This window comes from Theropithecus gelada, chromosome 12, assembly GCF_003255815.1.
Source record: "Theropithecus gelada isolate Dixy chromosome 12, Tgel_1.0, whole genome shotgun sequence".
Taxonomy (NCBI): domain Eukaryota; kingdom Metazoa; phylum Chordata; class Mammalia; order Primates; family Cercopithecidae; genus Theropithecus; species Theropithecus gelada.
Genome location: NC_037680.1, coordinates 34579293 through 34591399, shown reverse-complemented (window position 1 = coordinate 34591399; position 12107 = coordinate 34579293). Strand labels below are relative to the sequence as shown.

The 12107-nt window shown below is 36.5% G+C and overlaps 1 protein-coding gene and 1 long non-coding RNA gene across 4 annotated transcripts in view; one reads left to right on the top strand and one right to left on the bottom strand.

Annotated features, from left to right (window-relative positions):
• LOC112636178 overlaps window positions 1–12107 on the bottom strand; it is a 68146-nt gene that overhangs the window by 9039 nt on the left and 47000 nt on the right. The gene's annotated exons all lie outside the window — the stretch shown is intronic.
• CCDC148 (coiled-coil domain containing 148) overlaps window positions 1–12107 on the top strand; it is a 280255-nt gene that overhangs the window by 226324 nt on the left and 41824 nt on the right. For all 3 annotated transcript variants that reach the window (XM_025404700.1, XM_025404699.1, XM_025404698.1), the window contains one exon: window positions 252–370. In XM_025404700.1, the coding sequence (XP_025260485.1) occupies window positions 252–370 (119 nt within the window). The remainder of the gene's footprint in view (window positions 1–251; window positions 371–12107) is intronic.

Below are 12107 nucleotides of genomic sequence, written 5' to 3'. Positions count from 1 at the left end.
TCTCAGCACAAGTTATATTTCCATTCATTGCAGAAATTGTTAAACCTTGCAGTTTCTCAGGGCATCTACCTTCATGTTTTAATTTATTTTTCTGTTGCCAATATATTATAAGCATATCTATGAAACAAAAAAGATGAAGTGCCCTTTAAATTCAATTTTGTAATATGAACCAGTGGATATGGTTATGGCTTTTCCCCTCATTTTTACATATCTGTTGTTAATTTAAATTTTATGTAACATTTATACAATAGATTAAAAAATACTGGGCTATGAAAAAACAGAAGTGGCAAGAAATGGAAATGAGAGATCTTCAGCGTCTAGAAGAACTGAAGAAATTAATGGCTGAACAGTCACTAAAAGACAGAGAAAGGTAAAAGAAAATTTAAAATTGTGTGGAAATGGAGGTGGTGAATGGAGTTAGAATAAATAATATCAGAGGGAGCATTTTTCTATACTTAATGTATCCTTTCAATATTTATATTCACAAATGAATACAATGATATCTATAATGCATTTTAAATTCTCATATTCATACATTAACCTCCGGTTTTTCATTTTGTTCCTTAGATAGCTTCCTAGTTAAAACCCTCACAGAGGATTTGATAGTATTTGATTACCCACTGTGTGCATAAAATGATACTGGCTGCTGCTGTAACTATCTCTTGACCCAGAAGGAGAAAACCGTTATTCAAATAAGAAGGAAAACCCATTTACTGTGACAGAGGCTGGGGAAGACAGTACACAATTATACAGTGCTGTGTGGTGTTTATTATAACATACTTAGGGCATGCCCAATACCTGAAAAAAATCTGGAATTTCCTAGAAATATGTAATTTTAGACCTGGAAAGGAGATTTGAAATCAAGTAGCCTAGTCTCCTCAGTTTACATGTGAGTACAATAAGAGATTTAAGTAATTTTTTGCAAAGTTACTGTATCAGTTAGGGTCGATTAGGAGATAAAAAAACATATAGTAATTTGAACAGGGAAAGTTTAAGAGAAAGAATGATAAACTCTAACAGGAAATCCTTTCTATATAAAGAGATAAATAGCATGCTAAAGAATACCCTTGGACTTAAGGAGGGTTCCCATGGAAGAACCAAGTTTGGAACTGAGGAGCCCTCTCCATGGTTGGGATTCACACCTTACTATAGAAGCTATGGTCATGACCCCTCTGAATGGTGAAGTTCTCGGGTGGATTAAGACAGAGCTAGCTCAATAGTCACTAGGCAAACAGGGAACACCCAACTTGGGTGCAGGCAGGCCAAAGCTGGAAGCCAATTATTGAGATGCTTGCAAGGCTCAGTGGAAATCTGACCATAGAAGTACCTTTGAAATTTGATGGGACTGACCATCAGTACGCCATTGGAACTCTATGGACACAGCAACACTTGTGTCCCCTACACGTGCTGCTGGCAGCTGTACAGTATGAACAAGAAGGCATAAACACACGAACCAGGAAGGAAATCCCCTTCCTCTGCAGTGTCCTTCAAGCACCCTCTTCTGACACAGCTTAATATTTTGCCAGTGGCAAGGGACAGATAGAGGGTCCACCTCCATTTTCAGAGAGCAGACAATGAAGGGTGGAGCTGTGAGGCATTACACTGATAACTGGCATAGTTATCTAATTTAGCTAGCTCCTTAGTGATTTTCACAAAAGATAAAGAAGAGAGAGCTCTCATTTCATATCATAAATCACAGTAAATTTCCTTTAAATAGTGATCTTCCCTGATATATTTACCTTAGTCACTCTAAAAAGATTTCCTGGAACTCTATACTTTCTGCTTAATTTCACTCGGAACCTAAAATTGCTATAACAAATAAAACCTATCTTGAAAATTGCCCCTCAGACTTACATATAACTTTGGAAGGCATAACCATTGGATACAATGAGGTTCACTTGTATCTAGGAAGCTTCCTTTGTGACCCATGTGACTGTTATCTCAAACTCTAATCACTGAGGTTGTAGATTGAATCTGGAGTTTCAAATAGATGCTAAGCATTCCTAAGGATTTTCTGTACAAAATGCACATTATTTCCCAGGTAGCTCAGGATTTTAGAGTTTAGTATAATCTATTACTGAGAGAACTGAGAATATAGCAAAGCCAGGGCTAATGGTTAGAAGGTGAAGCCATCAATGAGAACCTAGATTAACAAATACGAACCAAGACCTAAGTGGATAGAGGCCATGGGTCAGAAACAAGGAGGTGGATAAGAATTCCCAAACAGCTAAATACTAAAGGGCAAGGCAAAGGCAGATTGATCAGTCTAAAGCTATCCTAGCAAAATGAAAGAGAGCCACAGAAATTATAAGGAATGGGGAAAACAGAACAGATATGTAGTTCCAGCATTAGGAGACAGGCTTCCACTAAAATTACCCCTCATAGTCAGGGAGCTTCTTTGATTACAGAGTCATTTCAGTTTTTGCTTCCTGTCCCAATAATTATCAAGATTAGCTGATTCAGAACTTCAGTTGAAAAAGAAGAAAAGGAAAATCAGATTAATCTGCATTACGTAACACAAAAAAATAGGCATATTATAAGATACTAAAAAGAGTACTAAAGACTAGGAGCCCGGAGACCACGGTTTTAGTCTTGACTCTTTGAATTTTATATGACCTTGGGAAAGTCTGTCATTCCACCTCCACAGGCTCTGTTTTGTCCTCTGTAAAACTGAACTGGATAACTTCTGAGGACAGAGTTAATCAACTTTTAAGGGCCTATGATCTGTTTGTTCAACTCTTATGTTAAAATACTGTAGATTCAGATAATTATGAGTCCAATGCTTATTTGCCAATGGAAAATCAGTGAAAAAGGCCTTTAAAATATCAGTATATATAAGAGATATAATTCTCAGGAAACTTTTTATAATATTATAGAAGTATATTCCTCATTTTGTGACTTAGGGAGATAGAGTTCAACATACAAAATTACTGATAGGTTTTGCTTTTGATAGTAACCAGAAGTTGTCTTCTTTCATAACTACATAGCACTAAGAAATTTGGTTGATTGGTTAAAACATTTTTCTGTACTACTGAAATGCAATTCATAAACCTTGTGTTTGATATTTTAACTACGGACACTTTTTTTCCATATCAGCATAAGCTGGCTTGAAGCAGTTTCCAGATCTGTGTTCAGAACACACACACATATCCTTGAGGGTTTGAAAACTTATGTCATTTACTTCCCTTTTCTATTTTTAAATTCTAAGATTATATTTCTTGAAAACAATATTCAGTGGGGCACAGTGGCTCATGCCTGTAATCCCAGCACTTTGGGAGGCTGAGGCAGGCGGATCATGAGGTCAGGAGATCGAGACCATCCTGGCTAACACGGTAAAACCCTGTCTCTGCTAAAAAAAAAAAAAATACAAAAAAATTAGCTGGGCATGGTGGCGGGCACCTGTAGTCCCAGCTACTCGGGAGGCTGATGCAGGAGAATGGCGTGAACCCAGGAGGCGGAGCTTGCAGTGAGCCAAGATCGCGCCACTGCACTCCAGCCTGGGTGACAGAGCAAGACTCCATCTCAAAAAAAAATAAATAAAATTATATATTAGGTTGAACCACATAAAATTCCATTTTTGTAGGTCAAAATGGTTGAGTATTGGCAATTTCATGTGGTTCAACATTAAAAAAAGACATATAATTGTTTTATTAATTACATTTACCTTCTCAATCTATTAGAATATGTCTTTTGCCCTCTTCATTTTATCGAAATTGTTTTTGCCCAAGTTTCCACTAACCTCCTAATACCCTATTTTTATTTCTCAACATGCCATTGAGATTAAGAGGGAAGGCTCTAGAATTGGTTGACATTAGAATACTGGCTCTATCCTTTATAGCTGTGTGAACTTTGGATGAGTTATTTAACTTCTCTGTGCTTCAGTTTCCTCATCTGTACATTGAGGATATAAACAGTATCTACTTCTTAAGATTGTTGCAAGGATCAAATGATACATTGAATGTAACATATTCACTGCCTGGAACACAGTAAGTATTCATTAAATATAAGTGATTCCTATCAATTGACTTTTACATCATGAAATACTAACGTATTTTTTCTCAAAATATTAAAGCAAGAAGGCCACACTTCAAGCCAGAAAGAGAGCCCTCACCAGAACCTGACCATGCTGGCACCTAGATCTTGGGCTTCTAGCCTCCAGAATAGTGAACAAATAAATTTCTGTTGTTCAAGTCACTCAGGCTAGGGTATTTTGTCATGATGGCCCAAGCTAACTAATACAATGTTATTATATTATTAAATGTATTGTGCTTTTTTAGCCAGGCCTGGTGGCAGTGGTACCTGTAATTCTAGCTACTCAGGAGGTGGAGGCTGAGGCAGGAGAATTGCTTGAACCCGGGAGGCTGGGGTTGCAGTGAGCCGAGATCATGCCATTGCACTCCAGCCTGGATGACAGAGCGAGACTCCATCTCAAAAAAAAAAAAAAAAGTATTGTGGTTTTTGTTGCTGTTCTTAAAGATTTTATGTAGTACATATATAGGTACATTTTAAATGAATATTTTTAAAATATTCTAAGTAAAATGTAAAAATGAGGACATTATTATAAAAATTAAAGTTAAAGCAAAAGTGCCCTTAACCACTACCCTCATGTAGTCTCTTCTCTAAAAGTCATTGCTTTTATTGTTTTTAAATGCATGCACATACATGCTATCTATTTTGTATGTACCTATATAAAATCAAGTTTAAGAACAGCAACAAAAATCACAATACATTTAACAATATAATACCACTGTATTAGTTACCCTGGGCTGTCATGACAAAATATCATAGACTGGGTGACTTGAACAACAGAAATTTATTTTCTCACTATTCTGGAGGCTAGAAACCCAAGATCAACGTGCCAGCATGGTCAGGTTCTGGTGAGGGGTCTCTTCCTGGCTTGCAGAGTGGGGCCATCTTGCTGTGACTTCACATGGTGAAGAGAGAATCAGCAAGTACTTGAGTGTCTCTTCTTATAAGGGCATGACTCCCACTGTGAGGGCTACATCTCCAAATACTGTCACATTGGGGGTTAGGCCCTCAACATATGAATTTTGAGCAGACACATTCAGTCTATAGCAACCATTTGTGTAAAAAAAGCATTTATGTATGTACAAATCGACTATTTACTACTAACTTATTTATAGGCTGCTGCTGGCATATAAGTCCTTTGTGCTAGTTAGGAAAAGGTGCCTCCTTCTGGTGGCAGAGTGCATATTGCTCCTACTACAAGTGGACAAATTAGGAAAAGATTCCCTTCTGAATCACAGCATACAGCTTGACAAGCAGAGGCAAAGCTGGATGTCATACTTCATTTGGATCTCTGGTCATGGATCAGTTTTGTAAAGCACAAACTTCAAAATGATACATGGTATCTCTGCAAATAAACCTACCTAATTCTTTTAAAATAGTATATATTATTCATATTTCTTCTAAAGTGTAGTTCTGTAGCCATCTGGAACTTATTTTAATGAGTGATATGAGCTAAATTGTTCTAAATTGATAGCCAACTATCTAAACACCAATTATTTAATGATTCACCTTTACCCACTGATTTAACGTGCCACCTTTGTTATATAATACATTTCTAATTATACTTTTATATCCATATGGACTCTTGATTAGATTAAAAACTGATCTATGTTTATAGTTCTACATTGATAGCATGCTGTTTTAATTATTCTGTTTTGCTATCTAGTAGAACAAGTGTTCACTCATTATTCTTTTCAAAAATATCTTAGCTATTCTTATGTCAAATTTCACTTAGAAATGTTGTTGATTTTTTTGTGTTGAAATTGTATTAAGGAGAGCTGACACATATACCAAATTTAATCTCCAGCCTGGGGACATGCTTCCAAATAGCTCTACAGTTCTAGACTTCTACTAGATCCTTTAGAAAAGTTCATCTTTTTTTTTTTTTTTTTTTTTTTTTTTTCTGGTGAGGACAGAAATTATTTTTGAAATAGGTAGAAACTGGTGACCAAGAAGCCAATTATAAGTTTCCTTCAGTAAGCTCTTTGAGAAAAAGTCTCTGAACTAAGGAAGTGACAGTGGGAAGCAGAAGTGCTACAAAAGCTGACAGATGTGTGTGAAGTATTTACATGAGTTAGAGTTGGTGACTCATGTCATCAGGGATGGAGTCTGAAGGAAGACAAAGAATGAAACCCTGAATATTATTGTGCTTTTTCTGGCCTCTTGGGTTGAAAGCTTTAGTTATTTTGTTTTCAGTGTATTTTATTTCCTAACCAATTCATTTGGCTATAGTTTTTTTTTCCTGTTTATTTTGGCCATATTCTACAAGGTTTGAAATATGTGTTTTTATTACCTAATTTCTAGTAGTTTTCATTTCATTTTTGATGTCATAACAATAAATTGATGGATATTGGGGTGCTTGCCACAGCTAAGTTTCAGTTTCATTGATTGTCTTGCGATGGGCTTCAAATTGGTGAGCAAACTGTATAGCAAAATGTGTAAAAGTTAAAATACTAATCAAAATATGAGTATTAAGTGGAAGATACCTTTAGTTTTTTGGGGTAACAAATGACAGTCTTCAAAATAGACATAAGAACGTATCTTTGTCTTTTTTTTTTTTTTTTTACCACAATGTTTATTCTTTGTATTATTTTGTTTCTGTAACTCTATGCTGGTGGTTCCTTTCTAGCCATCCCAAAACATTGCCACTTAGTCCTCCAAAGTCTTCTCCCCCTCCCCCCACCCCACCAGGGCTGAAAGCTAAACTGTCTCTCTTTCGCATACAGTGATTGTTCTTTCTTTTCAGCAGGGCACTGACTGCGCTTCCTAACTAACCTTGTTGGGACCAATACTGGTGCCCTGGTCACTGCAGTGTAGAGTTCTCTACAGCTGCAGTGATTCTTTGTTGTATATGTTTATTTTGTTTTCAGGTGATTTTAAACACTTACCCTGTTCCCAGAAACTTTCTTTACTGAGTATTCTTTATGTTGGGTAGCGAAAGATTCTACACACAGGGAGGAGTAGAAAGCTAGGATATGTAAGGGTCATATCTCATTCACTGTATATCCTTAGCATCACTGCTTTCTATTATCAGTGACTGTTGCAGAGCAAGCAAGCAGAAATTAGACTGTTCTTCCAAGCACAGGGGCCTTTCTCCCCTCTACATTATGACATTTTGAAAATGCTTATTACAATGTTCAATCTTTAACTTTTCTGAAGTTCAGCTCTCTTGTAGTTAACATAACAATCTTCTTCCTCTGTATTTGCCAATTATTGCTTTAATAAGGATAATTATAATTGTGGCCTTTCATTTACTTATCTCCATTGCTGTTTCTTGTAATTTAATAAATAGCTTGGTTTTCTCAATTTACCTCCTTTGTGCTAATTTTAATGTTTCAAAAATGTTTTAACAATATACTCCAGAAGATAATTTTAAAGATTTCTAAAAGCAGATTTACGTAGCTAAGGAGTTCCTCTAGATACCATTTCATGACCAAAAAAACTGAAGTTGCATACAACCAACAAATGGATGCTACAGGTTCTAAGAACTTTATCAGTCAATGCTCATGTAATACTAGAGCAGCTGTTATTCCATTCTTTGCTACATTAGAATCACTTGGGGAGCTTTTGAAAGTCCTGATGCCCAGGCCAGATCCCAGACCAACTAAATTCATATCTCTGGGGAAAATTCTGATCCCCACATTTTTGGGAAATTCTTAGGGAATTCTAAAGTGCAGCAAAATTTAAGAACCATTGTGCTAGAGTTCTCTCTACACTTTCTGAAATGTGGGCCCAAAGTCATCTACTGGGTTTTTGAGACCATTCCACTTTTTGCAGAAATGCCCATAATTTTACTTTTCCCAGACAGTACCCTCACTGAGCTCAGAGAGGTCATATAGGTGAAACTTACATTCATAGAACAGTTTATGAATTCTAGAAAACCTCTTCAAGTAAAAATTTTGCATGTTATTTTTCTAACAACCCAGTTATGTGTATGTATGTGTGTGTGTGTGTGTTTAGTGGAGAAAACATTGCTTTCCACAGTAAAAAACAAACAAACAAAAAACACTAATTTTAGGTTATTTTTTCCCAAATAACAGCATTTTCCTGTGTTGTAAAACAGTAAACATTTGAAGTTGAAGATGTCAATGACCATTTGGGAAGGAAGAGACTAGAGCCAGCTGCCTTTCTAACACTAAATTGGCCTTGCAAATCTAGTGTGTGTTTTGAGGTGCTTGCCAGCATCGGGGAATTGACAGTTACTGTGTTTTCTCAGTAACAAAGCCAGATGTTTCTCTCTATTTTCCATGTCTTTTCTTAACAATGTGCAAATTTCAACATGTTGTATTGAAAGGCGCTAAGGAAATTTAAAGTGGGTTCACAGTCTAATATTTGAGATCTTTAAAGAGTATGTTTAGTAAAGTGACTTAATCAGAAATTTTTACAAACATTTGTCATGTTTTTGCTTCTCAGCATGAGATTTCTCAAAATTAGTAGGATTGCTCTTGTTCATTAAGTCTCTGTCAACCAAATCCCCATTCCAAGTGGATGTGCCAAATGATATAGTCCAAAGATCACTGTGAACCATTAAACAAATACAGTTCTTAATAGGACTGTTTTGTATTTTATATGTATATTAGAAATGTTTTGCAAATTAGCAGTAACTTAAAAGATGGAAAGAAACCTCATTGGTGGCCAACAGTAATAATAATAATAGTACTTATGACCTGCTCCTCAGTGTAACAAAACAAATTGTGGGAGATGTGTGTGTGTGTTCATAAATTGGGACATGGATACACAGATTATTTGGATATGATTGTAGTAGCTCTCGAATGGAGTTTAGCTAAGCAAGCATGATTGACAGAGAGGATAAGAAATTCAAGGACAAAGCAATATATAGCCATTTTGATGTGAAAATGAGCAAGCAAGCTTGTGCCCGTGGGCAAATGGAACACCAGATGGGCAGAGATGGCACAGCTGAGGGTCATTCAAGAGGTCTTGGATGATGATTTAGCTCCTGATGACTGTACATCAAGTTGACTGTACATATGTGGTTCCTTCCAAACCACAAGCAATTGAAGCATGTCGTTTGCTGAGTAGTTTAGGCTGCTTTTACTTTGTTGTTTACAACTTTGATTTTTGATTTTGGAAATCTTGTTCATTTAAAGAGATACTGGATTTTCATTGTACGCTAAGTTGATCTGTCTGTTGCATTTACTTGTTCGGGTCATAAAATGGAATGTCAGCAAGTACGTGTCTGGTAGAGGCCAGACAACAATCAGAAATGCTTTAGAATATGTTTTTTAAAGTATAAATGAGCGTTATTACATCCCTTTATGCCCACCATTATTTTTGTGTCATATGTATGTGTCAATGAATTGACCACAGATGCTGTAATTCCAAATAGAACATCTAGGTGCTATGATCTTTTTGAGAATAAATTATCTCAAATTCTCCTCTTCAGTAACACAGACTCTTATTTTGGTACATAACTAGTGCTACAGATATTTGAAAGTTTTTGTTGGAGCATTAGGTTGTTTTCTTTCTTTTTTGTATTATTATACTTTAAGTTCTGGGATACATGTGCAGAATGTACAGGTTGGTTATATAGGTATACACGTGCCATGGTAGTTTGCTGCACCCATCAACCCATCATCCACATTAGGTATTTCTCCTAATGCTATCCCTCCTCTAGTCTCCCACCCTGCAACAGTCCCTGGTGTGTGATGTTCCCTTCCCTGTGTCCATGTGTTCTCATTGTTCAACTACTACTTATGAGTGAGAACATGTAGTGTTTGGTTTTCTGTTCCTGTGTTAGTTTGCTGAGAATGATGGTTTCCAGCTTCATCCATGTCCCTGCAAAGGACGTGAACTCATCCTTTTTTATGGCTGCATAGTATTCCATGGTGTTTATGTGCCACATTTTCTTTATCCAGTCTGTCACTGATGGACATTTGGGTTGGTTCCAAGTCTTTGCTATTGTGAACAGTGCCACAATAAACATACATGTGCATGTGTCTTTATAGCAGAATGATTTATAATCCTGGGTATTGGGTATATACCTAGTAATGGAATTGCTGGGTCAAATGGTATTTCTGATTCTAGATCCTTGAGGAATTGCCACACTGTCTTCCACAATGGTTGAACTAATTTACACTCCCACCAACAGTGTAAAAGCATTCCTATTTCTCCATGTCCTCTCCAGCAGCTGTTGTTTCCTGACTTTTTAATGATTGCCATTCTAACTGGCAAGAGACGGTATCTCGTTGTGGTTTTGATTTGCATTTCTCTAATGACCAGAGATGATGAACGTTTTTTCATATGTTTGTTGGCCACATAAATGTCTTCTTTTGAGAAGTGTCTGTTCATATCCTTCGCCCGCTTTTTGATGGGCTTGTTTTTTTCTTGTAAATTTGTTTAAGTTCCTTGTAGATTCTGGATATTAGCCCTTTGTCAGATGGAGAGATTGCAAAAATTTTCTCCCATTCTGTAGGTTGCCTGTTCACTCCGATGATAGTTTCTTTTGCTGTGCAGAAACTCTTTATTTTAATTAGATCCCATTTGTCAATTTTGGCTTTTGTTGCCATTGCTTTTGGTGTTTTAGTCATGAAGTCTTTGCCCATGCCTATGTCCTGAATGGTATTGCTGAGGTTTTCTTCTAGGTTTTTTATGGTTTTAGGTATTATATTTAAGTCTTTAATCCATCTTGAGTTAATTTTTGTATAAGGTATAAGGAAGAGATCCAGTTTCAGTTTTCTGCATATGGCTAGCCAATTTTCCCAACACCACTTATTAAATAGGGAATCATTTCCCCATTGCTTGTTTTTGTCAGATGTGTCAAAGATCAGATGGTTTCAGATGTGTGGCATTACTTCTGAGGCCTCTATTCTGTTCCATTGGTCTATATATCTGTTTTGGTACCAGTACCATGCTGTTTTGGTTACTGTAGTCTTGTAGTATAGTTTGAAGTCAGGTAGTGTGATGCCTCCAGCTTTGTTCTTTTTGCTTAGGATTTTCTTGGCTATATGAGCTCTTTTTTGGTTCTGTGTGAAATTTAAAGTAGTTTTTTTTCCAATTCTGTGAAGAAAGTCAATGGTAGCTTGATGGGGATAGCACTGAATCTATAAATTACTTTGGGCAGTATGGCCATTTTGACAATATTGATTATTCCTATCCATGAGCATAGAATGTTTTTCCATTTGTTTGTGTCCTCTCTTATTTACTTGAACAGTGATTTGTAGTTCTCTATGAAGAGGTCCTTCACATCCCTTGTAAGGTGTATTCCTAAGTATTTTATTCTCTTTGAAGCAATTGTGAATGGGAGTTCACTCATGATTTGGCTCTCTGTTTGTCTGTTATTGGTGTATAGGAATGCTTGTGATTTTTGCACATATATTTTGTATCCTGAGACTTTGCTGAATTTGCTTATCAGCTTAAGGAAATTTTGGACTGAGGTGAGGGGGTTTTCTAAATATACAATCATGTCATCTGCAAGCAGAGACAATTTGACTTCATCTCTTCTTGTTCGAATGCCCTTTATTTCTTTCTCTTGCCTGATTGCCCTAGCCAGAACGTCCAATACTGTGGTGAATAGGAGTGGTGAGAGAGGGCATTGTTGACTTGTGCCAGTTTTCAAAGGGAATGCTTCCAGCTTTTTCCCATTCAGTATGCTGTTGGCTGTAGGTTTGTCATAAAAAGCTCTTATTATTTTGAGATATGTTCCTTCAGTGCCTAGTTTTTAGCATGAGAGGGTTTTAGCATGAAGGGGTGTTGAATTTTATTGAAGGCCTTTTCAGCATCTATTGAGATAATCACATGATTTTTATCATTGGTTCTGTTTATGTGACAGATTATATTTATTGATTTGCATATGTTGAACCAGCCTTGCATCCCAGGAATGAAGCCAACTTGATCATGGTGGATAAGTTTTTTGATGTGCTTCTGGATTTGGTTTGCCAGTATTGTATTGAGGTTTTTCACATCAGGGATATTGACCTGAAATTTTCTTTTTTGTTGAGTCTCTGCCAGGTTTTGGTATCAGGATGACACTGGCCTCATAAAATGAGTTAGGGAGGAATCCTTTTTCTGTTGTTTGAAATAGTTTCAGAAGGAATGGTACCAGCTCCTTTTTGTACCTC